Source organism: Fusarium vanettenii, assembly GCF_000151355.1.
Source record: "Fusarium vanettenii 77-13-4 chromosome 8 genomic scaffold NECHAsca_11_chr8_3_0, whole genome shotgun sequence".
NCBI classification, from domain to species: domain Eukaryota; kingdom Fungi; phylum Ascomycota; class Sordariomycetes; order Hypocreales; family Nectriaceae; genus Fusarium; species Fusarium vanettenii.
The window spans coordinates 1,104,828-1,131,239 of NW_003315873.1; the positions used below are offsets into that span (position 1 = coordinate 1,104,828).

Sequence of the window (26,412 nt, forward strand, 5' to 3'; positions counted from 1 at the left end):
CCTGAAGAGGACGAAAGATTGATGCCAACCGTAACATAGCTCAGTGTAGCTACAATCATGGCAGGGGACGGGATCGATGGGTACTACTAGTGAGCAACAGTACTGGGTATTCTTGTTATTATAGGTATCTAATGGCCCATTCAAGTCATTCTGTCCTGATTCATTTCAAACAATAGCGCCGTGGTTCTCATCAATCCTTGTACGTAAACACCGAAAACATGCCCAGCGAGAGGGCCTGCAGCCGCCGCAGCCAGGCCAGGAAGCTGTGCAGCCAGCAGCTTGATATCTCGTCCCGCAGGCTCTGCACCAGCTCCTCGAGGCCGGCGGCCCTCTTCTGCAGGGCCATGCCGCCTTGCCTCTCCTCATCGAGCTCTTGCTTCAGGGCCTCGAGCTCCTCCCTTAGTGAGTTTGCCTCCTCCCTCGTCTGGTCGAGCTCCTCCTTGAGGGTGGCGTTTTCCTGGTCGAGTTTGTCTTGGGTTGATAGGAACTGCTGGCCCTTGACCTGCAGCGACTTGTTGGAGCGCCTCAGCTCGGAAATCTCCTTGATGCCCTTGTGCTCATCAACTTGGGATGACCACCCTTGTTGGGCGAGCTGGTCGGCCAAGTCCTTGTTCTTCCATGTCAGGAAGCGGTTAACCCAGTCGAGCTTTGAGCGGAGAGCCTCAATCTCGGCGCGCTTATCGGCCAGATCAAAGCGTAGTAGGTGCCGATGGTGTTGGTTGGCTAGGTCTATGATGGACTCCCAGTCGGCGACGACATCTGGGGCGTCCTCCTCATGTTCGGTGCAGAGGCAGAGGCCGGCGAGCTGGTCGAGGATGACACTGTTGGTGGCCTCTGGGCGTGAGCGGGCCATCTGGTTAAGCAGACGGAGGATCTTGGGGCGCCTCTCGCGGTGACCAGCGTCACAGGCCGAGGAGAGGGCGAGGCATGAGTAGCCATCACGGCCGGGCCTGCTCCCGCGGCCGATGCGCAGCAAGGCGGCCGGGTCCCAGTAGTCTTCGGACATTGCTCCACAACATGCCCGGGCTCACGTGGTTATTGTGAGTGAGTGAGCCGGCGGTCACAGACAGCACACGGGGAGAGGGGGTGACGAAAAAGTCGGCGAGGATTTTTTGCTGCATGCGAGAATTTAAAGAGGAACAAAGGTCGGATTAAAAATGGCTCAATGGGAGGAGTTTGCACTATGGGGCGGTCTGGAAGCCTCGATATCCCTGCGCTCCCTGCGCCGCGGGGCCAATGGCGAGCCCCGCAGCTCACCGACTGTCAGTTAGCCGCCCTGAACAGGAATAGGACGGGACGCCGGGCAATGGGAAGGGTGCGTCTACTGCAGGACAGGTTTTGGAGGGAGGAGATCTGGTACGATGATGGGAATTGGAGAGTTGGGACCCGGAGCAAGTTGCAGTAGTCAGGGCATTAACAGTGTCAGAGAAGAGATCCAGCGTCCTGGTCATAGGTTCCACGTGCTCAGCCCAGGTCAGACCCATTGTCAAGCGTAAAAACATCATGAACTATCAAGCGCCGGCTCAGGCACCTGAGACAAGCCTCACACCAACTGGAAAAAGGGCAGCTGACTTGAACTAGTGTCACCTCGGACGTTGTCACATCCAGTGTGTGTGCAAGGTGTTGCAATCACTTCATATCACATCAACTTTTTGAGCCAGCTGCAGAGAGAGATATCTTTATCTCATCCTCGTCATGTGACACGGACCAACAGCAACCACCAAGATGATCATCTGTGAGGCCTGTCCAGGTCATGCGATTCGCAAGGATACCCCGCAACAGCGACAAACACCTGATGGCGATGCCTGGCACAACAGCAACCACATCCTCCTGCTCAGCTCAGCAGCTCAGCTCAGCCCCCAAGGCATGATATAATTGTACATGCGCAGTCCTTGGTTCTATCGTCCCCGACCCGCCCCAGGACTGCCTATCTCTGGTGGATCAGGCAGACACGTCACACCCGACGACGCGCTGCAAACAACGTGTCCCTGCCCAAGCAGCAGCAGCGCTCTCGTGATGGAGCCCAGGATCACCATCCCCCCGGATTTGTTGTGCATCGCGTTATGCCTCATAAGGCTGCAATGTCGTCATTCCGTCCCGGCGCCGGTTTGTTCTTTAAAGGCCCCTGGATTGACGTCGAGAGCCTCTTGGCTTTAGGTAGGTATATATCGTCCATTATCTTGCCCTATACAGATACGGGAAGGGCACCCTTCCAAGAATGCCCGGCAGGTTCTCTTCGCTGAGGCGATCAACGAGACCAAAAGGTCCCGTCCTATCGTCGAGTTCGCGCAAACCGGCCACGCTCTTTGGCTCGTCCAAGTCTCGACCCTCTTCCTCCCATGGACAACCTCCCAGCGGGGGGTTGCTGAGACCTCCCACGGTAGGAGGAAGCTCGTCTCGAAGGTCCAGGTCCCATGAGGCCAGTCGCCGACCACGATATCCCCCAACTTCGAGCCCGAGAGATTCCTACTATGGCCGTCCCAAGAGAAAGGAAACTCGCTGGCGGTCCGTGTCGCCTCGCGCCCGGCCACCTCCGCCCAGACCAACGGATCGCGTCCGACGTCGCATGAACCGAGACTCTGATATGTCTGCCGACGATGAAAGCAGGCCTATCTCTCGTCGACCATCGCTGAGTCCTCCTCGTTATCGCGGCGACCGACCTCCCAGACAAGAACGCCCAAGGCCTCCAACTCTTGGGCACGAAGCACCACCATCGCCATGGCCATCGTCTCCGAGGGTGCCGACGAGCGCACGTCCCCCAATAAGATCACACCCAACAGATAGCTATAGACCAGATGCCCAACGTCGACCGTCGTACGAAGCGCCGCGCTCACCAAGACATCCTCCCCGGGTGCCGAGGCCATCGCCTCCTCCGGGCTATAGACCAGCACCTCATCTCGCTTCGGAGATGCTGCGCGGGAGGCCCAGGTCAAGAGATAGATCGCCGCTGCCCCGCCATCATGATACCGGCCCCTCTGCCGATCGCGAAAGGAGGCATCCCCCTGCTGGCCCGGCTAAACCACAGGCCCCTCCTGAAAGGCCAGCCAAAACTCAAGCTGCTCCCGAAAGGTCGGCCAAGCATCAGGGGTCCCATGAAAGGCCGCCCGTCAGGCCTGTGGACAGACCGGCTCCTAAACCTGCGGCCGCATCTGCCGAGAAGCCTACTGGGAAGCCTGCTGAGAAGCCCTCCGAGAAGACCCCCGAGAAACCGGCTGAGAAACCGGCTCCAGACCAGCAAAAGAGCAAGTCAAATGAGTTTCTTCAACATCTCCCAAAAGCCCTTGCAACGTATATTGGCGTCAAGTCATTGAATGAGCATGCCGACACCGCCAAAGAGTGGGCCGACTGGTTCATGAACATCCAAAAAGCCCCAGATGAGTTGCGCGATCTTTCCAGCAAAGTGACTGCAGCCAAGGACACCATCGATCAGATCCAGACTACTATTACTGCACGTCCCGATCTGCTGGAAGGCGACAGTGCCGATGCTCTCAGGCAACAGATCGAGTCGGCCATGAAGAATGCCAAGGTGGCCCTGAATAAGATGACCAAGCTTCTCCAGGACCTGAGGGACGATGGCCTAGAAGGGACGGTCTGGGAAGGTTTCCACAACTTTTATAGCTCGTATAGATACAAGAATGAGTGGGAAGACAAGATCAAGGAAGCTGATGCCGATCTTGAGAAGCAGTTGGGAACTCTCAACTCGCTCATGGTCAACATTTACTCGTAAGTGCCATCCGGAGTACTCACAGTCGCTCATACTGATGGGACCTAGACGTGCCCTGATGAAGCCAGCACCTCCAGGGATGAGCAACCCCCCTCCGCCGCCAGGGTCAAGGAAGCCATCGACCTCTGCGGGGGCAAGACGGTCGTCTCATGAGCACAGCTCTTCGAGATCGAGGGCTGGTTCAACTGGATTGGATCCTCCTCCGATGGGTCAATTTTACAGGCCTCCAAGTCCAATCCCGACGCCTGTGCCAGAGAACCCTGCGGAAGAAGCGGAAGAAGCGGCTCCAGAAGCTGCAAGCTTCGAGCCTGCATCCAACGAAAAGACGCCTCCGACTGAGGGACATTCTGAAGAGAAATCGCCAGAAAGCAACACTGACAGCAAACAAGCTTGGTCAACTCCGCCAACCGGAGCCCCGACCAAAGATAACGTCCAGGCCGATACTGATTCAACTCAGGCACCGAAATCTCCACCTAGCGCTGCTGTACAGCAACCGAGCGAGCCGTCAAAGGACGAGCCCAAGAATGAAGAACCCAAGAATGAGAAGCCTCCTCCACAGCCAAAGGTTACAAAGGTCAAGGCGCCTAAACAGCGAGCTCCAGCAGACGATCCCGAAGATGTCCTTCTTGATGCCGCCTGGAATGGCGACATCGGCGCTTGCGGAGAAGCTCTTCGTATCGCATCGCCACTGACGCGTGACCTTCAAGGTCTAACACCACTGCACCTCGCAGCGGAACGTGATCATCTTGCCATCGCGATGTTACTGCTTGATCACGGCGCCGACTGTAACGCCCGCGCCAACGGAGGTCGAACACCATTGCATCTCGCGGCGAGGTTTGGCTCAGCAGCCATGGTCGAATTTCTCGTAGATGACGGTCGCTCGGACCCCAATGCGAGGACGAATGATGGACGTACGCCTTTACACTACGCAGCGAGTGCTGCTATGGACGGAGATGACGAGAGGAGAGAAGTCGTCAGGATTCTTAGAGATTGGCGAGCAGACCCGACGATTGAGGACAACAAGGGTAGAACGCCTCGAGACCTCGCGCAGAAGCGAGACTATTGGGACGTGTCATCGACGCTGAGGAGAGCTGAGAAGAAATGGGAGGAGGATCACAACCCAAATTGGCTTCAGCGACACGGATTCATGAAATAGATGTTGAGACACTGTAGAGAAAAGCTTGCAGGAGCGTAGATTTTAACATGACTCGTTTACTCAGCGTGACTCGTTTACTCAGCGTGAGACAATTGATGGTGTTGGAGATTCTCCATTCTCCCTTGCGGGCCAAAGGAATTCACTTCACGTGGAGTGAGTGACCCCACTGATGTCACCTCACACTTATTACCCCTCCCCCTCCATCATTCGCAACTCACGACATTCTTCTAATCTCTTCTGTGGTATCAAACTTCTCAATCATGGCTACCAACGTGAGCAACGTGACTCAATTCTCTCACCTCACTCTCAACGAGGGCGTCAACGCCTTTGACGAGTCGACAGACGCCGCAAAGGCCATCTCCAAGGTCCTCGACTCGACTCTCAAGCAGCCCGGCGCGAGACGTGTTTACACTGGTGTTGAGATTGAGAATCCTTCTACTCTTTGGCTTTTTATTGATTGGGAGACTTTGGAGCATCACAACACCTATCGCAAGACTGCGTGAGTGTTTCCTTCTTAAGTGTCAAAGTTGGGTACTGATCATCTGCAGCGACCATGGCCCCATTCTTGAGTCTTTGGATCCGTATGTCAACTTTAACAAGTACCTCAGCAAGCACGTCACTGTGAACCCTCATCCCCCAGAGGACGTTCTTGACAAGGCCCGATCACCCGTCACCGAGGTCCTCCTCGCTTTCTTCCCACCAGACTATGACGTCGCAGCCCGCGCAACCGCAACACGTCGCCTTGAAGAATTCGCCGGTCGGGCACTCAAAACCTCACCAGACTGGCGCGGCATCAGCTACGGCTGGAGCGTCGAGAACGACGTCCCCGTCAAAGGTGATGAGGAAAAGACGGGTAGCATGCTGGTCGCGTTCATCGGATGGCCGAGTGTGGAGGCGCATCAGAAGTTTAGGGAGACGCAGGATTTCAAGGATCATATTGGGTTGTTGAGGGAGATGCCGCAATTGATCAAGTTGAGCGCTTTTCATGTTAGTTGCTGGAGTAAGGAGGGGGAGGCGGCGCCCAAGGCTGAGGAGGATAATCATGGGCATGGACATGGGTGTGGGGATGGGTGCTGCTGAGCGGTTTTTATTAATGAAGATGAATTGAGAAGCGCTTTCTAGCTGTGATCATTTTTTCTTGGGTAGGTATGTATGTGGGTGCGCTGGTACGTCTCATTGATCAGGCATGAGTTGTCGAGTTGGTGTTGGCGACCTTGGGGCTACTCACTCACCCGTGAGACCACTGGCTCAGTTCCGCCAATTCCGAGGCATCATTCAACATCTGGAGGCCCAAAGCTCTCCCAGATTCATCCTAAAAGCAGCAGCCACCGGAAAAGTCTGCTCAATGCTTTCCAAAAGCTCAATAATGCAATCATGCTGCCACTGGTCCCAAGAACGCGCGCCAGCAACTCTCAAAGGAAACAGGACAAGCACAGGGGATATCTTGGAGTTGTCGAGAATCATACCGCTGAGCACAAGAATGGTAGAGACGTGTGTCTGGATCTCTTCTTCGCTTAGGTTTGGTACTGGGATGCTCATGTTTTGCCAGTGGACGATTTCATAGTCGAAGACTCCCGAGAGGTAGATGCTTGTTGCTGAGTAGAAGACTTCTGCTAGAGATAGAAAGTCATCCTCTACGGTTGTTTCACTTTTGAATGGTGGAGTTGGTGTTGATGCTCTGCGGTTTAATTGCCAAAGAGCAAGAGCTTTTCTCAAGCGAAAGCCTTCTGCAGCGGTGTCGTGGGCTTCATCAGGTATGTCATCAGGCTGGTCGTCTTGAAGTGAGCATATGAGATTGCTTGCTCTAAAATTTCAAAGGGTCAGTTGATTGTGCGATTAAAAGAAGTCCAGAAAATCTTACCGAACGCGTAGCGTTGAGCACAAGACGATGATATCTAGAAGGGCATCGAGAGGATGTGGCTGGCCATCAGCTTCCACGCCTTGCAACTTTGCTGAAAGGTCCTGCCATCCTGGATTTGCAAGAAATGTAGGCTCATTAAATATGATGGCTCGGCAAACTTCGAATATCCTGATTTCTGTAAAGAATCTCTTGCCCAGGCCGGATACAAAGGCCAGCGGGCCAGTAGCAACCAGTGCGCTGGATGTACCGTGGACGAGATGCTGGACCCAGCCTTGACCTGTCGTGTCACTCATGAGCTATACAATATCAGCATGCGTCAATAATAATGAGTTTTAGGCTCACCTCAAACAGTCCCAGCAAGTGAGTGGTCCATAGAATGCTGTGCCGAAGGTTGGGTAGGCTGGCGAACTGGTTCAGGGCACTCCGAAGACCAGCCACAGATTTCGAATAGTGATTGATAGCAAAGCGATAGCTTTCGGTTGAATCGATGCCTTCTGCTGGTCTGCTTTTCGTTGCTTGCATGGCTCCAAGAGAGAGAACTGCATCTCGAAGGTACTCCCCCGACGATGAGCGTTGTATCAGCTCTACAATATCAGTAGGGAATATGTTTTTCTGAGTAAACTTGTTCCTCAAAAGAAAAGTATCAAAGTAACGAAAGAAGAAAGATGTCTTGTCATCCCGTGGGGTAATGACGAGCTGGGGTGCATGTCGGTAATCGGATTTGACCAAACCAACAGCCGTCGCATGGTTTTCATGGTCAATCTTGATCCGAGCAACCTTGTTCAGCACCGGAGAAAAGTCACAGACTATCTGCCGCCGCTGACAGTTGCTGCATGGAAGAGTTCCAGAACACTGCACCTGGGTTAGACAGTTCGCCCAATGGATTTAGTAGGCTTACTTTTAGGTGGCTTGCTGAACATGCAAGACAGCGAGATCGTTTCTTGCGGCGATCAAACGGACCTAAAGGCATTTCTGCAGGTGAATTCTCATGTAAAAGATCCAAGATTCCCAGCTTTCGGGTCGAGGAGGTGAGGGTTGGGGTTAAACTTGAAATGGCATCGATTGAGCGAGACGTGACGATACCGGATTAGGAATCGATTGAGCGACGCTAATGTAGCGTCGAGTCACTTATCCAATAGCATCATCGGGTCAGATCCGCTATCGTGGGGCGTGCAAGGCTTGGGCTTCAGCTTTCGTCAGCTTGCATTGTTGCTGTGGGACGCAATTCTATCAAGTCTTGCTCATGGGTGCTTTAAAGATGGGTTTTCAGATTGGCATCTTGTAAGCTTTGCGCAAGCTTCGCTCGATCTTGTCCTATTTGAGGTTTTTAATGTTTGTCATTTCGTGCGAATGACTCTGTTTCCACTTAACGCAGCCTCACTCACGATGCATCTCGTTGTATATAAGTCGTGGTTCTCTATCACCATCTATCCATATCATCATCTCAAGCACACTCTCTTATCTCACTATCTCTCCTAAGCAACTTTCGACATGTATCTCTTTGTTCTTCTACTCTCATTCCTCCACCTTGGAAATGCCCTTCTCCTGCCAAACCCCAGTGGCCCATACCCCGTCGCCCTCAAGATCAACACCATGACGGATAACCACCGCATTGACCCATATGCGCCGAATCACCAAAAGCGACGCATTCTCACCTCCATCTTCTGGCCCGTCGACTCCAAGTCCTGCTCGAGCAAGCGCGTTCCTTACATGCCCCCTGCCACAGCGGCTGCATACGGAGCTCAGGCTGCCCAGTTGGGTCTCTCGAACGATACCTTCAGTGTCCTCGAGATGGAGGTGTGCAGCGTTTCAAAGACCCCAGCTTGTCAAACTGGTAGTGGTCATAAGGAGACCAAGTTCCCACTCGCCGTCTTTTCTCCTGGATCTGGAAACTCTCGACTTCAGTATAGCGCCATGGCCAGGTCTCTCGCTAGCTATGGTTACGTGGTGGTTTTGGTCGATCATACCTACGACGCAGCTATTGTCGAGTTTCCTGATGGAACCATCATTGCTGGAGGCAACATTCCCGAAGATGAAAAGAACCTCGAAAAGGCGACTCAGGTAAGAAATCTTTTGTGGCAATATTGAGTAGAGCTAATCAACTACAGGTTCGAGCTGCCGACATCTCTTTTGTCATTTCTCAAGTCGAAAAGTCTTCTTTCCAGAACAAGATCTTCAAGGGCCTGCCTGGAAAGGTCGATACCAAGAAGACTGTTGCCCTTGGCCACTCCCTAGGCGGTGCCAGCGCCGCAGCTGCCGTCCTCTCAGACTCGAGGATCAAGGGTGGAATGAACCTCGACGGACGTCTCTTCAACCCTGTTCTCAGTAAGGGACTGAACAAGCCCTTTATGCAGCTCGGTCGACCCAGCCATCGCTCCGAGGACACCACTTGGGTCAAGTTCTGGAACAAGCTCACAGGTCCCAAGGTTGAGCTTGCTATTGCTGGCACGATCCATGGTTCTTACCTCGATACTGCTCTGGTTCTCAAGACGTTGGGTCTGCCTAAAGAAATCATGAAACAGACGGTGCCTATTGTTGGAAGTGTGGATGGAGAGGTTTTGCAAAAGACCGTCTCCGAGCTTCTGTCTGCCTTTATCACTTACACGTTTGGTGGCAACAAGGCTGCTCTGCTCAAGGCGGTCAAGGGAGCTGAGGGAGTGTCTGTTGTTAAGAGCCAGCTGTGATAGAGGTCCTCGCAGTGAACTCGTTCATGTTATAGATGGGGAGGTGTGATAGAAGCTTCCTTCGAGTGGTGTTATTGCCTATAGATTTCTTATGTAAATTTTACTATCAAATATTATTTTATAGCATCTGAAGTCAACTCCCTCTCGGGAGCCTTTTCGTCACATAACTCGCCGCGACTCTTCAAACCAACCAGGTATCACAATCGTGTCGAGGACTCGAGTTTCTAAGAGATTCTGGAACGTGGGGCAGCTGGAAAGTCTTGTGTTTTCATGCCTTCTCAGTCGACCGAATGAGTGGAGTTGAGGCCAATCCGCTGGGATAATGCCAGTCAGGAGTGGTTTTTACCCCATTTGAGGGCCGTCAATTGAGAGGCTGGTATAGTTCTCAAGGCAACGGAAATCAACAAAATGGCGAGGATTGTTGTGCGATCAATGCTCAATAACGGCTATTTGAGAAAAGTTATTTTTGCAACATGCCGGAACGTTGTATCGACTCCCGGTCGGCACCTGACCCAAAACCGGGCCAAAGCCGGCGGGTCAGGTCCCGGGCTTCCGGGTCCGGAGCAGCCGAGCCGAACCTTGGAGAGTCAAGGGTAGGCAGACACACAGGTCGCGAATCGGGCAGCTGAACTGAGGATTGGCCGATGAACGGCCTCTCTCCGTTGTCGGGATGACTCTGTCAGGGGCAATTATTCCATGAGTTATAGAGATCAGAACACATCTATGTCCTGGCCATCAAGGCTTTGAAGGACAAGGCCGGCTTCGGGTTTGTGTGGAATGACCATAGCATGATCCAGACTCCTGGAACCGGGAGTAAAGCTGCGGTCTATGAGGTTGGATGTAAAAATCGGAGGCTGTAAAATGAAGCAAAAGTGGAAAATCAAAGCATTTCAACACCGCAAAATGAGATATACATTGAGGCTCTAGCAATTGCATGTACCTGAATTTCCCCTTGCAGGGACTTCACCAGAGTGGCGGCATTCGCAGGATCTTATCAGACCACGAAGTCACGTGTTTCTTCTGAGTCATCCAGAATCACCCCGCCAAAATCTTTGACCCCTCCAAATTCTTGGCGGTCAGTTGGGGCACGACAGACCTACTTCTGGCGACAATTTCCACCCTACATCTTGCATCTGCTCTGCATAGACGGGTACGAGACACGAGAGACGAAGACGAACGAAGACGACGAACAAGAGACGCGATCCGAATACACCCATATCCGACTATCCCTCACACACTCCATCACTCATCACCTCCACCCAGACACCCCCGCCATCATGAGCTTCGACGCTGAGAGCGCGGCTCCAGTGCTCGCCGCCGCCGACTTCAAGACCATCGGTCCCTTGATCGCCGAGCTCGACAAGCACCTCACTCTCCGAACCTACCTTGGAGGCTACACCCTGGGAGAGGCCGACGAGAAGGTCTGGACTGCCCTGCGCACCAACAAGGTCACCATTGGCCTCGTCCGCAAGGGTAGCTACGCCAACGTCACACGATGGTTCAAGTTCATCGAGGAGGCTCACCCCGAGCTCAAGGAGAAGCTCAACGAGGGTAAGGCCAAGTCGACCGAGAAGCGCGGGGGAGCCAACTACAACATTGGTCTCTCCAACATTGAGGATGGAGTCGTGACCCGATTCCCTCCTGAGCCCAGGTAGGTCTTGACCGCGTACAAATCGCGTGACCCTATACTAACTATTTCTCAAGCGGCTTCCTTCACATCGGCCATGCCAAAGCTGCTCTCCTTAATGACTACTTTGCCAAGAGTGCCCCCGAGGGCAAGGGCAAGCTCCTCGTCCGATTCGATGATACAAACCCCTCCAAGGAGAAGCAGGAGTTTGAGGATGCTATCCTCCACGACCTGGAGCTGATGGACATTAAGTATGTCTCTGTCACTCACACTAGCGACTACTTCCAGGAGCTGTACGATATTGCCGAGAAGATGATCCTCGACGGCGGTGCCTACGCCGATGACACCGATCCCGAGGTGCAGAAGGCGGACCGCATGAACCGTCTCCCCAGCAAGCGACGTGACCGTCCTGCCGAGGAGTCTCTGGCCATGTTCCGTGAGATGAAGGCTGGCACTGATCTGGGCCGGAAACACTGCATTCGTGCTCGTATCGCCTACGACTCGAGCAACGGCTCCATGCGAGACCCCGTCATCTACCGATTCCCCAACTTTAAGGACAAGGAGCCGGCTCCTCACCACCGCACTGGCTGGGACTGGAACATCTACCCTACCTACGACTTTGCCTGCCCCGTCGTCGACAGTCTCGAGGGCGTCACACACGCTCTGCGAACAACCGAGTACGCGGACCGTAACGAGCAGTACCACTGGTTCCTTGAGAACCTCAAGCTCCGCAAGGTCAACCTGTGGGAGTTTGCCCGTATCAACTTTATCCGCACATTCCTTTCCAAGCGAAAGCTCACCAAGGTGGTGGACACTGGCCGTGTCAGTGGCTGGGATGACCCCCGTCTACCTACCGTTCGTGGTATCCTCCGTCGCGGTCTGACTGTTCCCGCTCTCCGTGAGTTCATGCTCAAGCAGGGCCCTAGCCGAAATGTTGTGACAATGGACTGGACAACCATCTGGGCCATCAACAAGAAGATGCTCGACGCTGTTGTCCCCCGATACATGGCGATTGAGAAGAAGGATGCTGTTGCTGTGACTGTGACTGGAGGCCCCGAGAAGTCGTACAAGGAGGAGAGACCCAAGCACGTCAAGAACCCCGAGGTGGGCACCAAGCAGGTGACGTTTGGTCCCAAGCTCATCATCGATCAAGCCGATGTTGCCTCGTTTGCCGATAACGAGGAGATTACCCTGATGAGCTGGGGCAACGCCATCGTGCGGGGACTGGATAAGTCTGTGACGCCGATCAAGGAGCTCAACCTCGAGCTGCACCTTGCTGGTGACTTCAAGACGACTGACAAGAAGGTGACGTGGTTGGCCTCGGACCCCGAGAACCTGGTGGAGGCGGAGCTCTGGGAGTTTGGCTACCTCATCACCAAGGACGTTCTGGAGAAGGACGACAACCTGGATGATTTCTTGGCGGAGAACACGGCGACCATGACGGAGGCTCTGGTCGACGCCAACATCAGCTCGCTCAAGGAGGGCGAGTTCCTCCAGCTGGAGCGCAAGGGCTTCTTCCGGGTGGACAAGGCTCTTGGCCAAGGACCCGAGGGCCGTGCGGTGCTGTTCAAGGTTCCCACAGGCGGTCAGAAGAACTAGAGCTGTGTGTACTTTCGTGTGAAAGACTAGTAGATACGAACAAAAAAGAGACAGGACGAGCCATGAATGCACATCACCATTTCAGTTTTTGCCAATCGTATGGTTTCTAAGGGTCACGCCGACTGTGCACATGATGATGATTGGTGGTGATAATGCTGTGGATAGCTTCCACTCTGGGTTGATGTCATGGTCTTGAGTTGTGCCGAATTGGGCATTGAGCTTGAGGAGTCCAACTAATTTGTGCAAGTTTATTCATTCAGCTCACTTGGCCAAACAATGCCTGCAAGGGATGTCAGACACGAGCGGGACTGGTAAGAAACAAGGCCGTATTTCTGAGATGAAAGGGTCAGGGAATGGAGACTGCATAAATTGTCATGCCATTGAGAGACATGCAGCTCGTCCAAGCAAGTACGGCATAAAATAATCACGAGATGAACAATTCCATTATCGATAGTGCCCGAGCTATAGGCGAAGGGAGCTATGACAGGGCCTAACGATCAACACGAGGGGAGACGAACAGGGGGGACATCATCTCCACTGGGCGGGTTCTAGAATAATCGGGCTCAAGGTGACGTTCCATCAGCATCTGTTCCCCTCGGAAAGTCAAGCACATGACGTAAATGCCTCTGCCCACTGGGACGATGCGGTCACGGGGAATTATTGTTCAAAGTAAGGTAAGGTCCCGTTTAAGCTTGCTAAGAATAGCATCAGCATCAGCCGCCTTCTTTGTCAGGGACCCGGCGGTCAAGTTTATGTGTGGCGTATTTGGTCTATGAGAGTCGAGACTCTGCTGCACTACGGCACGCTACTGAACGCCTGAACTTGACCTTGAGGGCGAAAGGGAAAAGCCCCTCGCAGTTGAGGGAGAGAAAAAAAGGAGTGATATGATGGTATAGCGGGACCTTTTGCATTCACGAGAATCTCTTGAGGGTAGAGATCAGCGGGATAATCCACCGACTCTGACGTTGTTGAGCGGAAGAATCGTCATGTAAAGGACGGAACGGAATAAATCCCCGCAAAAAGGATCATGAAGGGGGGCCGAGGTTTGCGGGGGGTTCCCGACTTGGCAGACGGAGGTCCGGCACTCGCAACCCGATCGAGACGAGACATTGTTGAATACGAGCAATCTATTCCAGACGGGGCCTCTCTCTTTACTAGGGTTAGAACATATGCACTCTTGGAGACACTCTTTCAGCGATGGTCCGGCGCGGCCGGCTGACTGATGGGGAGAACCAGGGGATCGTCTGATGAATACGAGATACAGCTGCGTTTGCCGATCACCTCGTGTAGACGGACATGATGGGACCTGCGAGGCTGGGGCTCACGGCTGGGAACGGCCGATGATGAGAAGAACTTCAATAGGGATTATATGCATGCCGTTGAGTAGAGTCTGAAGCTATATAAACATCACATCCTCCCTCTCAACCAACACTCTCATCATCACCAACAACAACAATCACATCTTCCACACTCACAACTACCTCTCTCACACACATAAACATAAAACAACAACAACCTTCAACATGAAGTTCTCCGCTGCTGTCCTCGCCATCGTCGCCGCCACCGGCGTCTCTGCCGCTCCCGCCGCGAGCGACTCAGTCTCCATGATGGCCGCCACTCCCCAGTGGACCATCCGCGACGCCAAGCGCTACTGCCGCGCCGACGACTCCATCTGCAACTGGAAGTTTGGCATCGACACCGGCAACGGCAAGGTTGTCGAGTGCCGCCACGACGTCAAGGGCCCCAAGGCTTCCCAGAAGGCCGCCGCCGGTCCCTCGACCTGCGGCGACTTCACAGTCACCTCTGGCTGGAGCGGCCAGTTCGGTGCCGGCAACGGCTTCACCACTCTTTCTGTTGTCAGCAAGAGCAAGCGCCAGATCATCTGGCCCGCTTACACCGACAAGCAGCTCGCTGGTGCCAAGATTGTCAAGCCTGATCAGTCTTATGCCCCTGCTTCCCTCCCCAAATAGGCGCATCGCCCACGATAAATCTCGGACTGCGCTGATGGGAGCTTAATCGACAACGGTATACACATTTGGAGGATTGTATGGGTATTCCCTGGAAGTGGCATGTTTGGGCATGACTTGTTTTGTATTCTACTGCGAAAGACTTTTGTACATATTAAGATCGGACTTAGAGGCCTTGATCTGGGCTAGCAAATACATCTGAATGAAGGAATAAGTTTCCGAAATAGGCATTCAAGTGACCATTGATCGACGTGAACCCTGCTGAATGCTCTTGGCGCAGTCATATACATAGAAAGAATGCTACATATATCGCTCCAAGTATCGACATCATGATCAGATGACTTTGTGCTGGACAAAAGTGCCCATCTCGATCGAGATGAGGCCGCTCATTACTTCGTCAGCCAAGAGAGGAGGAGTAGACATGCCTCCCCAGTATCCTGAGCTTGGGTGTCGCATTGGCTCAGTTGCCTTCGTCGGCTCGTATACTGGCATCTTGAGCATTGTTGACAAAGCCATGAGAGCTGTAGAAGAAGTCAATACCCAATTCCTATCCCAAGGATATCTCGTCAGTCATACCAATAGTACTCGGGGCCCTTCGTCTAATTGGCATCGCCCACTGCCGCACGAAGACAGCTTGCCATAATGATGGCGCCGCCGTTGGGTACGCGAAACGACCTGGACGAGTTGGAGAACATACCTTGTAATTATATGATGTTTTACGATGTCGGATTTTCATGCTGTCATGAATTAATTACTCTGTCTCTCGCTGTTGTGGCTGACGGTCTCGTGCGGACTCGCTATTAAAGACAGTGATACTGCCTTGCCTTGTAGCTGTACAAATCGAGTTCTGGTTATCTAGGTCAAGAGCCCCTCTATCAAAGATACCTGTAGCTATCCTCCGGGCATCTGTATTGCCTGTAGGGCACGTAAGGCTGATCCTTTGATGTAGGCACAAAATGGTTGCTGCAAGGTATAGCAGTCCGCAATTCCATAGCAACGTAGGATTGTGTCACGACTGGCGATGCCGAGGCGAAAAGAACCTCGGTAGGGCCACTATCTTGGATCGAGAGTCATAAAGTATTCGGTAGCACCCTCGGATAGAGCAGGTTACTGGGATACGACGCAGTGAGCCTGATGTCGTTCCCGTTCCCGAGATCCCGGTTCGGCGAGCGTCACCGGCGCGAGACGCAACGGTTTCCTGGACTGGGTCCTATAATAGCGAGATATGCAGCCTTTTAGCTTATATGAAACCGTCTAGTTATATCCCGCACACTTCTTCAAGAGCGATACATAGGCATATCGTCAACGTGGGTTCAAGGTGTGGCCACTCGTTGAGCGCACTCGCAACACGGTTAACTAGATATAGTCGCTATCATTGAATACCAACATGACCGCCAACGCGATGTCAACATGTTATTTCTGCTCGAAGGCGTCGTCAATGCTGGGGTTGTTTCAACTCTGTTTCCCGTGCAGCGTGTAAATTGACCATGATGCAGTGGGCCTCCCAGTCCACCCGTTCGTTGCGCATGACATGACGACGATCCAGCTTAGCACTTCCTAGGTCTGGCAAGGCCATCTTGGTTGCCTGCCTTCGAGTGTTATGCAAAAATTAGAAAGGGTAGCTTTTGGCGAGACTCGTCGAACAGCTTCTCCAACTTCTGTTGTCTTGAGTGAGCACACATTACGACGAGAGTTTGGGTCTGGCAAGAATATAAGGCAACCAGCAGCGGCGGCACCACACGACGCAGGCTGTCGCCGGGATATAAACCGCAAGAATGTAAGAAGCAAGCTACGGCGATGGCTGCCAGTTCATCTCTTTACCTCTTTCTCCATCTTGGATCAACATGCAGTCTCTCGGCTTTTTTCGGCTTGCCCTAGGCAGCACATGATTTGGACTACAACGACCAGAAACGAACCCTGAGTATTCCCACCGCAGATCAGATCCGTGCAGTTTTCAAGACCCCAGGCTTGCTGAGGGATGTTTGCAAAGGCACCTGGCGGGTGGGTGACGAGCAGCAGCTGCAAAACACATTTAACCACGGATGTATGTGACTGAGCACATCTCGTGTTGTCAACGCTGACCGGCACGTTGCAAGACCTGCTTTTAGGTATGCAGAGAGCCGACAGCTCAAAACCCCTCAGGCGCTGCATGGAAGCTTTCGAGGACATCATCGCTCAATGCATCGAAGGTGCAGGATTCTGGGGAGGCTCCTGGGGCCTTGATGGAGAACTAAACAACATCAGCAACTCGAACTACCCCCACAATCCGCTTCTCCCTGGGGACGACGGCGGTCCCAGCAGCTTGGAGCCAAACATCGACCCTTGCGAATATCCCAAGCACCACCCAGCTGCGTTGATTGATAGCGGTGCAGCCCAATATCTGGAAGACTTTCTAGCTATCCAAGGTGATGGTAAGTCGTTTGCTCTTCTCGGACTTCACCTAGTTTGCTAATTTGTCCTTGTCAGACAATTGGTTATTCGAAATGGAACATGATCCTACCAATGGCCAAGGCACAGCCCAGCTGCCCAGCTGCGGAGTCATCGAGGCCGCCAACTGCTCCCCGTCCAAGGGCTGTCGTGAGTACACGTCTACCGAGTTCTTCTACATCCGGTTTGTCTCGGGCTTGATCAACCAGCTCTTCACCCGGGCCCATGAAAAGCTCCAGGACGAGACCATCCTGAATATCCTCGCCATTGACGAGATCATTGCCGACTTCAAGCCAGATCCCGCTAACGCCGTCGACCCCAATATCTTCAACACGATGGCCGGTGCTCTTACCATGGCTGGAGCTGTCTCAGGGGCGGCACCGGGTCCTGCTGGGGACATTCTTAACTTGTTCGGAGGCGTCATGACAATTGTCGGAGCCAATATCCCCGCTCCCGAGGTGCTTGACATTGAGGCAGTCCGCAGCCAAGCCTCGGCCCACCTCAGAACCATATTTGACGAGACGAGAAATTCCATGGCAAATCTCCTCGCCCGATTATTTGGCAATACCGACGTCGAGTACTCTTTGTTGGAGCTCGTAGACGGCATGAAGAGCAGAGGGTTCCAGCCGGTGTCTGACGCCTGGGATCCCACTGCTGTCATCTTATCCATGCCCTGGATGGGCGAGTCCGAATCTGTGGACCTTACTGACAGCTTGGCCGAGGGCGTACGTTTCATGAACCAGGGACTTGTCGGAGTGACTCTCAAAGCCATGGGTTACCTAGTTATGATGATCAAAAACTACAGCGAGTCTGAATGCAGTGAGATAGAAGGATCCCAGTACATCGACAATTACTGCTACGCCATGTCCACGGGTTCTCGAGGCTTGAGTTACAAGTTCATGAGCGCGGAGGACATCAAGCTACTACCCCAGAAGTACGGCATCGATATGGCGGAGTTCTTCAAGAACATCCGCGAGTGCCGTACGCTTAGCGATAACCATGGTGTGAGCAGCCATACTACGTATCCTACGTGCTTCTTTAATCTAGACTTGGTCTTGTATGTTAGTTGAGTTTTGTCTTAGAATGATACCCCTTTGTCTCTTCATTGCTTCCTTTCTCCCAAACTGGGACGAGGCGTGTCGTGGTCATGGTGAGGTCTTTCGGCGACAAGTCCTGAGCTGTGTGTGTCCCGCCATGACGAGGGCGCGATCCAGGGCAGGCTTTGATTGAGAAACCTAATTGAAGAAAACCCCGAGCGATGCCATGGTAGCTGCTATGCCTGATTGTACTATGAGATGGAAGGAAAATATTGGCAAAGGGATCGAAATTGGGGGGGGGAGTCCGAAAATGCGCAGTGTGGGACGACAATCTCACCCACCATGTGCCTTACCAGCTCCATAATCAAATCGTAATACATCGTAAAGAAACTTCAAGATGGGGAAACGTTGAGAAAGATCGCGATATATGGGCTGCGGGTGTGGAGTCCATGTGTACGTGCTGGCCGTGGACGCGCAAAGCAGGTCAACAACGCTGTTCAATGAGTCGGCACCCGTAAACACGGCTCAAGAGCCATTCAGTGGACGGGATCGTATACTAGTCTACCAAGTACAATTGGGTTTTAGACCAAGGTAGCCAAGCTACAAATAGGACAAGATACGAAGGCTTAAACAGATGACTGGCGGTTGTTATCCCTGCGGTAACGGATGTGTCAAATGCGTAAATACGTCATACCTACCCGGTACAGCAGCCCACCATCACGAGTTTTGAACCGAGACGCACATAAACAGGCTGTGCTTCATGGATTCTACGGCCCGGGCGATCTGGATCAATTAAACGAACTTCGGCAGTCACAAACCTTGAAAGATATCTAGGCCTCAATCGCTACAAAAGTGCGTCGCGACATGCAGTCGCAGCGTGCGGCGCTTAAATCGCCACAAGCCTTGTTTGGTCTGTCGTGTGCTCTTCAAACATGAGGGGGCAAATCGCGGCATGGGTGAGGTCGGGTTAAAATTGCAGTGAAGAAAAATAGAGTTGGGGAGAAAGATCGAGGAGGTCTTATTGATTGGTTGAGAGCAAAGACCTAATCTTGAATGTGCATGCCGTGAACACTCTATCATAGCGCAACTGTGAATAGCCTCAACCCGAACCATCAAACTTTCAATCTTCACGTGGGCACCCGGAACCGTCGGACAGCCTTCGGCACATGACACGCATCCGATACGCGGGAAAGGGAGTCCCTAACCCTTGAGACGGAGATGGCGCCAAGCAGAGGTGTTGACCGCCAAGACTCCCCTGGAGATGGTCAGTGGCTAGCACCCAAGCCAAGACCAAGCGCCTTGTTTTTCCTCCCTAAATTGCCCCTTGGAGAATGTCTATGACGAGGGGAGAAGAAATGATGTTTATTCTTGGCCTTTTCTCGGCTGAGACACAGATACCATTCAACAGACACGCACACAGAGGAGCAAAGATGGCGGTGATACATGACATGTTTCAGTGAACGGGCAGCAGAATAAGGTAATATTTAAGCATACCAGGGGCTGACACACCGTGGTCATGAATACGGCATCGTCGTTGGTTGCTGTCGTGGTTTTTGTGGAGGTGACGGTAATTTGAGTGAGGCGCATTAAAGTTTAGCGGCAGCCTTTGCTCAGAGGATGCGGTAGTTATCTAGGGGGGAGACACAGGCGGGACATTGGTGCTACAGTGTGATTGTAGGGGGGTTTTAGGTACTTTGAAGGTAGAGGCTCCGTTGTCCAGGGCTTGCGTGGCCCTTCATTCCGGATCCAATTTTTACCCGCTGGCCAGGAAAGCTCTATTGCTCCTATTGTCATCTGGGGAATTGATCCATCTCTATCACGGCAGACACGGAGGACTTCTCTTTGGCCCTTTCGTATCTTTTTGACACCTTGAGCACCTCTCTCACTCTGCTTTTAGACCCTCACCTTGCTTCAGGTCTCGCCACGCCAACCGTCCGACAGTGCCCGACACTCCGTGCCCAGCTCTCTTTGTCTCTCGGCGCGTATTTTACCAACCCCTGCCCTGCTCATGACTCTCTTTGGACAACATTATGATAGGCCCCCCCTTGGCTGTGGATCCCAATCGAATGGATGTCACTTGTGTCCCTCCGGATTGCTCGGTCCCCGGTGTGGTCCGTCGTCGATCAAGGAAGAAAAGCGGTCTTGGGTGACGGTGATGCGCAGTAGGACACACCAAGAAGTCTTGAATCACCGGCTGATACTTTCTTGTCCACTGCGTTCTGCGTCCTTGTTTTCAGGGGCTTTCCGAACCCCGTGTCCTATTACGTGCCTCTCCCTCACACCCGCCAAGCCTCTTGGTTCTACCCCTTGGCGCCGGTGACCATGGCCCCATGGTGTCTTGGCGTGAGAAGCCGTCTTCAACCTTTGTTTTTCTCACTTAGCCATCTCCAAGCATTTCACCATGCCAAGATGTTGCCAAGCGCCCTCACTGGCCCCCCCGTTGCACTGCCCCGATGCCCAGCGTCTTGGCTCTTACCGGCCGCTCATCTTCCCTGGATTGATTTGACTTGTTAGCAGTGATGCGGGCTGTTGAAAGGTCCCCATGCCCCGTCCGTCCCGCCAGATCTGATCCTCCATCCTCCTGACCCTGCTCGTGCGTGACCTAGAGGCCTACTCTCTCTCTTCTGTGCATCTGCATTTCAACTCTTTTGTTCCCACATGAATCCTTCCGACTTGTCCTGTTCCTGAAGTTTGGACCTTCGTTTCTAATAACCCCCCGTCTCGTCTTTGGCGGGTCGGCATCTTCAATCTAACCCTCAAGGTCGCTCGTTTGCTGCATCCTTCACGACGTCGCTCATTTTCCCGTGACCTTTTTTTCGTTCCGAAGTTTTCGACTTCAGCGTTTGTTTATTTTTCCGTCTTTCACGTCATGCTTTCCCTCAAGTCGGCGGCCCTCGTGGCCTTGTCGGGGGGCCTCTTCCAGGCAGTCGATGCCCAATACAAGATTGGCACAAAGGGTATGTTTTGTTTACGACAGCGACAGATTCACGCCTTTTGTAGACGGCAAGCTAATCATCCCACAGCCGAAATTAAAGACACGGCAGCAAAACTCGCCTACGATCTCATGCTGCAATATGACGGAAACACGACTGGCATGATCCCCGGTATCTTGCCCGGTCCGCCCACAGAGTTCAAGGGTGACTACTACTGGTGGGAGGGAGGCGCCATGATGGGAACATATATCGGTGCGTAGGAAGACATCAACATCGACGGAGCGACGACTAAAGAAATGTGCAGACTACTGGAAGCTCACCGGCGACTCGAGCTACAACCACGTCATCATGGAGGGCATGCTGCACCAGACTGGTGACGGCCACGACTACATGCCCGAGAACCACACCGCTTCGCTCGGAAACGACGATCAAGGCTTCTGGGGCATGTCGGCCATGCTTGCCGCCGAGAACAAGTTCCCCAACCCTCCCGAAGACAAGGCTCAATGGCTCGCCCTCGCGCAGGCCGTCTGGACGACACAGGCCCATCCCAACCGACACGACAAGGAGTGCAATGGAGGTCTGCGATGGCAGATTCCCTTTACCAATGCTGGTTACAACTACAAGAACAGTGGGTGATACTGAATGTTGGTTATGCGCCGCTGCTGACTCGTCTTAGCGATTGCTAACGGATGCTTCTTCAACCTCGGAGCTCGGCTTGCGCGATACACTGGTAACTCGACCTATGCAAAGTACGCTGAAGAGACTTGGGATTGGCTTTGGGATGTTCAGTACATCGACCATGACGACTGGAGGGTGTATGATGGTGGACACGTCGAGAAGAACTGCACCGACATCAACAAGGCGACATTCTCGTACAACGCTGCTATTATGCTACAGGGCGCGGCTTTCATGTACAACTACGTATGCTCACGGTATCCTGATGGTCACAGCTATGGATGCTAACATTTGACAGACGAATGGCTCTGAAGTTTGGGAGACCCGCGTCAACAACCTCACCGATTCCCTCCTCAAGAACTTCTTCCCCAAGGGCATCGCATGGGAGGTCCCCTGCGAAGGCCGTAAGGGCGCCTGCTCGACCGACATGCTTTCCTTCAAGGGCTACGTCCACCGATGGCTCTCGGTCGTCACCCAGATCGTCCCCCACCTCAAGGAAAAGATCCTTCCCGTCCTCCAAACCTCGACCGAAGCCGCCGTCAAGCAGTGCACGGGTGGAAAGTCAGGCCGCGCCTGTGGATTCTACTGGAGCGATGGAGAATTCGTCGACCCGGCTGTCGACGAGACGAGTGGTGCGGGAGAGCAGATGAATGTGCTGGCGGCTGTATCGAGCCTGTTGATTGGCGACGCTGAACCACCCGTGACGAACCGAACTGGTGGTATTTCCAAGGGTGACCCCGATGCGGGCAAGGAGTCGCATGACATGCCGGAGCCGGATCCCATCACGCAGGCCGACAAGGCTGGAGCCGGTGTTCTCACGTTTTTGATCCTGAGCAGCGCGCTCGGGACGTTTGTTTGGATGTGCGCTTTTGACTGAGCGCGGCGTTGAATCTGTGTATACTTGGCGTGTTGATTTTTTTACTGACGAAGGAGAATGGCGTTAGGTAGACAATTACTGGCATGAGACATGCCCTTGTTTCTTTGGTCTTTCTGGAGGAGTAGATACGGATGAGGGATGGAGAGGATACCCGGGGCAGACCCTGAGGGTTACAAAATAAGAGATACATCCGATATGATTCCTTCATCTTGTATTTGGGCACTGATGTATACGGTCGTGGCGTTGAAGTGGGAGATGGCAGCCTGGCAACCTGGCTGATAGTCTCCAATATCTATCCCAATACACATTTACTTCTATACATGAGGGCTGCCTCTGATCCAAGAGAGCACTGCTGATCGCTGTCTAAATACCTGTCAATGGAGGACTGCCTCGTATGACTACAGCAGATATGACTGTCTGCACTCAGCATCTTCTTCGCACACGGCACATCAAAGGCCCCTCCTTCTCCGAGATTCCAACGCTGATGGTAGAAATGATCTGCGTCGGATCCTCCATCTCAAGGTGATAGTTCTTGAAAGTCGTAGCCACGAGCTTGAGCATGTTGGTCATGGCCATGTTTCGTCCAATGCACATTCGATGACCCATACTGAATGGGCTCAGGAACCGTTCAAGTCTCTCACCATCCTTGTTGAGGAATCGAGAGGGATCAAACTTGTTGTGGTCGGCACCCCAGATGGAAGGGTTGTGATGGACGACGTGGTTTAGGCTGAATACAACGGTCTTGTAGCTCTTTGTTAGCTGATTGCCATGTGATAGGAGGGAAAACCTACTCCTTTTGGGATGACATGGCCTGCGATCTCGAACCCTTCCCTGGCCGTCACCCTTCGTTCCAGTGGCATAGTAAAGACAGAGTTTATCCGAAAATTTTCGTTCAGGCATGCCATCAAGTATGGTAGCTTTGTTTCGAGGCCTTCGATAGGTACGATGTCTGACTCGAGCTTCCCGAGAGTCGCATCAACCTCGCCCACAACTTTGGCATGGATGGCTGGATTTTGAAGAATGTGGGAAAAGAGAAGGGTGAGGGTTCCGGACGTCGTGTGTGAGCCTGCAACACTGAGACTAAGTTAGAATCGAGGGTGCAAAGACGACCTCCGGCCACTTACATGAACGCAAATGCCTCTGTTTGTATGTCAAGTTCAGTGAGTCTGGCTCCTGTCTGCGGGTCCACGGCATTGATCAAACTGGTGATGAGATCCTTTCGAGCAGCACCCGTATCCGCCATACGACTACTAACGCACTTGGCAGTCAGATTCTTGAGGTCTCTTCGAGCTGCGAGAAGCTGTTGTAGCCAAGGCACTGGCGTCCACGGGGAAATGGCTTTGATGAAGGGCATGAGGTCGGGAATCATGCCTAGAAGGCAAGCAAGGAAGATGTGGTCGTTGATGGGGGGTAGCTTCGACGCATCCTTTTCAACCTGCGAGTTGAATTGACAACGAAAGGCGAGATCTCCTAGGACGTCAAGGACGAAGAAGGCGATCAGCTCTTTGAGGTCGAAAACTTGGCCGGTTTTGGAATATTCGTCAAGGTTTCTGCGAAACTGCACAAGGTGCTCGTCGATGTATTGCTCCATCTCTTTGATTGACTGTAGAGAAAATGCGTGTGCCATTTGTCGTCGCCGAAGCGAGTGTACCTTGACAAATTAGTGATTTACCCGGGCCTGAAAAGAATCCTTTGACTCACCTCCTCATCTTGGGTCCCAAACAGGTTGGGGTTGAAGGAAGTAAAGCCATCGTAAAAGGGAGTCTTGGCCAGAGTTCGGCCTGCCTTGTAGATCTTGGGGACAGCATCTCCTTGTCTGAAAGAGAGTTGATTGGGACCAATACGGACGACGTCGCCGTGCTTTTCGTGCAACGCGATGAGAGTGTCAGGTAGATGTAGGCTCCATAGTTGCTGGACTTTCCAGAGATTTGTAAATGATGCGAGAAATGGACCGGGGTATTTCGACAAGGGGTGAAGATTGCGGTAGTAGAAGACGTAGAGACCAGTAAACAGAGCTATCAACGCCGTGACCACTACGAAGCGGTGGTCAGATGTGATTGCTAATAGCCTGTCAAAATCCATCGTTGCTGCGCTCGTAGACGACCTCGAATCGTGTTGGAATATAGATATTGTGAGCTCTGAAAGCTCAGTCTTATAAGCCAGGTTTGTTTAAACCCCGAAGCCCGAATAATCTGGCCTCGGAATGGTTACAAACGGAAGCGGAAGCGGAAAGACTCCCTCGGGTGCATCTCCAGACGATCAGACGGCAACATGATGCGCAGCTCGCAGCCGTTCGGCATCGGTTTGCGGGTTAACAGCTTGAACGTATCGGTCCGTGGTAAGGAGTTGCTCCCCCGTAAGAACAGTGGGTTTCAAAGTGCTGGCTTGGTGAATGATGGTGCTTAGAAGCTATGAGGTAGAAACAGGGGGAGTCACAGGTGCTATCAAGACAACTTTCAGGAGACTGGTGTGAGTCTTCTACCTCGCACGATTGACAGGTTTACTATCTAGCAGCATTTCCATACAACTACGTGACCTTGCTACAGGACTAGTTGACTACGGACTGCTCAAGGAACCTAATTACTTTCCGAAGAGACTCGACAGCAATAACATCACCCCCAGCTGACGTCTCGACGTTGACATTACCAGCCCTTGCGTCGAAGCCGTGCTCCGCGTTGGGTGGGTATTCTGTTAACACTTGCACTCCAGACGCCCTGAACTTCTCTTCAGCCTCGGTACTACACTTGACCGGCACAGCTGTGTCATTGATACCGTGAAGTAGCATGACGCGCGGGAGGCCGTTCAGGTCGCCAAAATGGAGTGGAAATAGACGCCGGTGTCCTTCTGGTATTGCCTTGACTCCCTCGGTGGCAATCTGGCGAGAAAGGCCGGCGATTCCAGTCATGTAGTCAGGAAACAAGGCGTCAATGTGTAGTGCGGCAACAAGAGCGAGTCTCGGGTCAGAGGCTGGGTTGGCAACGGGATAAGCTGAAACTGGTTTCCTCTCGTCACCTTGGGCCTTCATGGGCCATTCTTCCAAGACAGGCCCAGTCTCGACCAGCGGCCGCCCAAATATGTTCTTCCCGGTAGTTGTATATCGAGGTCCAGCGGGATTGAGCATCCCGTAGATTAGAAGTAGAGCACTAGGCTTCTTGGGAGCTGAGATGGCAGTGTAAAGAGCCAAGTATGCCCCGGCGCTCGACCCAGCTAGCAAGACTGAGTCGACAGGGCGGCCTAATATTTCTGGGAGCGAAGAGTAGATCCATCCATAGGCGTCCGCAGTGTCTTCGACAGCGTCATGGGCAGTTGACTCGGGTAGTAGGCGATAGTCGGGAGTGACAAAGATCCATCCTCGCGAAGCGCAGGCGTGGACAAGCCAGTATGGCAAAAACGCAAATCTGTCTCCAACAACCTAGAAAGGTTTCAGCATTATGGATCGTGCCAAACAAGGTGAAAGCCCATGGAATGGGTAGAGCACGAGGAGATACTCACGAGAAATCCACCGTGGTAGTGAAGTAGGACTACAGCCGGAGACTCATCTGACTTCTCGGGGTACACGACGTCGAGGTTGATGGGCCCATCTGATGTGGCTTTGAAGGGTAGTGTCTGGGACGTGTACCCGGTGAATCCCTCCAGTGAGAAGCTTGAGGTCGACATGTTGATGTCAAGTTGAGGTTTTGCAGGTTGGGGCACCGGCGATCAAGAGCAGTGGGTCAAAACAGTTTCGAGCGACAGAACAGCAAGAAGCAGAGTAAGAACATGGTCATATTTACTGCAATAGATTGAGGTGCTGTCTTCCGAACGGAAACCTTGCTTCCGAGGCAGGTATGGCGCTAGTTCCGCTT

At 52.9% G+C, this 26,412-nt stretch overlaps 11 protein-coding genes across 11 annotated transcripts; 7 read left to right on the forward strand and 4 right to left on the reverse strand.

Moving 5' to 3' along the window:
- Window positions 1-190: 190 nt before the first annotated feature.
- NECHADRAFT_101457 (uncharacterized protein) lies at window positions 191-1,064 on the reverse strand (the record flags this gene model as incomplete). The annotated part of the gene is made up of 1 exon (XM_003048583.1): window positions 191-1,064. The coding sequence occupies exon 1, from the start codon at window positions 1,004-1,006 to the stop codon at window positions 191-193; it is 816 nt and encodes a 271-aa protein (XP_003048629.1). The 5' UTR covers window positions 1,007-1,064.
- A 1,154-nt stretch (window positions 1,065-2,218) lies between these two features.
- NECHADRAFT_105186 (uncharacterized protein) lies at window positions 2,219-4,944 on the forward strand (the record flags this gene model as incomplete). The annotated part of the gene is made up of 6 exons (XM_003048395.1): window positions 2,219-2,269; window positions 2,321-2,928; window positions 2,992-3,115; window positions 3,173-3,723; window positions 3,773-3,971; window positions 4,050-4,944. 6 exons carry the CDS (start codon window positions 2,219-2,221, stop codon window positions 4,878-4,880), a joined length of 2,364 nt encoding a protein of 787 aa, XP_003048441.1. The 3' UTR covers window positions 4,881-4,944.
- Window positions 4,945-5,110: 166 nt separating this feature from the next.
- NECHADRAFT_63205 (uncharacterized protein) lies at window positions 5,111-5,992 on the forward strand. Its single transcript, XM_003048396.1, has 2 exons — window positions 5,111-5,379; window positions 5,429-5,992. The coding sequence occupies exons 1-2, from the start codon at window positions 5,141-5,143 to the stop codon at window positions 5,958-5,960; spliced, it is 771 nt and encodes a 256-aa protein (XP_003048442.1). The 5' UTR covers window positions 5,111-5,140; the 3' UTR covers window positions 5,961-5,992.
- Window positions 5,993-6,155: 163 nt separating this feature from the next.
- On the reverse strand, window positions 6,156-7,711 carry NECHADRAFT_47850 (uncharacterized protein; the record flags this gene model as incomplete). The annotated part of the gene is made up of 4 exons (XM_003048584.1): window positions 6,156-6,684; window positions 6,742-7,037; window positions 7,084-7,593; window positions 7,640-7,711. The coding sequence occupies 4 exons, from the start codon at window positions 7,709-7,711 to the stop codon at window positions 6,156-6,158; spliced, it is 1,407 nt and encodes a 468-aa protein (XP_003048630.1).
- Window positions 7,712-8,232: 521 nt separating this feature from the next.
- On the forward strand, window positions 8,233-9,474 carry NECHADRAFT_95880 (uncharacterized protein; the record flags this gene model as incomplete). The annotated part of the gene is made up of 3 exons (XM_003048397.1): window positions 8,233-8,802; window positions 8,850-9,351; window positions 9,416-9,474. 3 exons carry the CDS (start codon window positions 8,233-8,235, stop codon window positions 9,472-9,474), a joined length of 1,131 nt encoding a protein of 376 aa, XP_003048443.1.
- A 1,055-nt stretch (window positions 9,475-10,529) lies between these two features.
- Window positions 10,530-12,651, forward strand: NECHADRAFT_71472 (uncharacterized protein; the record flags this gene model as incomplete). The annotated part of the gene is made up of 2 exons (XM_003048398.1): window positions 10,530-11,076; window positions 11,130-12,651. Exons 1-2 carry the CDS (start codon window positions 10,703-10,705, stop codon window positions 12,649-12,651), a joined length of 1,896 nt encoding a protein of 631 aa, XP_003048444.1. The 5' UTR covers window positions 10,530-10,702.
- A 1,444-nt stretch (window positions 12,652-14,095) lies between these two features.
- On the forward strand, window positions 14,096-14,843 carry NECHADRAFT_63211 (small secreted protein). The gene has a single exon (XM_003048399.1). It carries the CDS (start codon window positions 14,175-14,177, stop codon window positions 14,619-14,621), a length of 447 nt encoding a protein of 148 aa, XP_003048445.1. The 5' UTR covers window positions 14,096-14,174; the 3' UTR covers window positions 14,622-14,843.
- Window positions 14,844-16,028: 1,185 nt separating this feature from the next.
- NECHADRAFT_84270 (uncharacterized protein) lies at window positions 16,029-18,586 on the forward strand (the record flags this gene model as incomplete). Its single annotated transcript, XM_003048400.1, has 7 exons — window positions 16,029-16,094; window positions 16,180-16,395; window positions 16,497-16,662; window positions 16,727-17,029; window positions 17,085-18,066; window positions 18,128-18,227; window positions 18,470-18,586. 7 exons carry the CDS (start codon window positions 16,029-16,031, stop codon window positions 18,584-18,586), a joined length of 1,950 nt encoding a protein of 649 aa, XP_003048446.1.
- Window positions 18,587-20,951: 2,365 nt separating this feature from the next.
- Window positions 20,952-22,883, forward strand: NECHADRAFT_101462 (glycoside hydrolase family 76; the record flags this gene model as incomplete). Its single annotated transcript, XM_003048401.1, has 5 exons — window positions 20,952-21,039; window positions 21,106-21,267; window positions 21,320-21,643; window positions 21,692-21,936; window positions 21,989-22,883. 5 exons carry the CDS (start codon window positions 20,952-20,954, stop codon window positions 22,565-22,567), a joined length of 1,398 nt encoding a protein of 465 aa, XP_003048447.1. The 3' UTR covers window positions 22,568-22,883.
- A 107-nt stretch (window positions 22,884-22,990) lies between these two features.
- Window positions 22,991-24,867, reverse strand: NECHADRAFT_95884 (uncharacterized protein; the record flags this gene model as incomplete). The annotated part of the gene is made up of 5 exons (XM_003048585.1): window positions 22,991-23,308; window positions 23,359-23,641; window positions 23,692-24,218; window positions 24,269-24,582; window positions 24,783-24,867. The coding sequence occupies 5 exons, from the start codon at window positions 24,865-24,867 to the stop codon at window positions 22,991-22,993; spliced, it is 1,527 nt and encodes a 508-aa protein (XP_003048631.1).
- Window positions 24,868-25,115: 248 nt separating this feature from the next.
- NECHADRAFT_47686 (uncharacterized protein) lies at window positions 25,116-26,224 on the reverse strand (the record flags this gene model as incomplete). Its single annotated transcript, XM_003048586.1, has 2 exons — window positions 25,116-25,979; window positions 26,015-26,224. 2 exons carry the CDS (start codon window positions 26,222-26,224, stop codon window positions 25,116-25,118), a joined length of 1,074 nt encoding a protein of 357 aa, XP_003048632.1.
- Window positions 26,225-26,412: the final 188 nt, after the last annotated feature.

Bases quoted from the DNA above. Each gene is read 5' to 3' on its own strand.
- NECHADRAFT_63205 (XM_003048396.1), top strand. From the start codon at position 5,141: ATGGCTACCAACGTGAGCAACGTGACTCAATTCTCTCACCTCACTCTC. The intron at 5,380-5,428 runs GTGAGTGTTTCC...GATCATCTGCAG, and splicing joins AACACCTATCGCAAGACTGC to CGACCATGGCCCCATTCTTG.
- NECHADRAFT_63211 (XM_003048399.1), top strand. From the start codon at position 14,175: ATGAAGTTCTCCGCTGCTGTCCTCGCCATCGTCGCCGCCACCGGCGTC.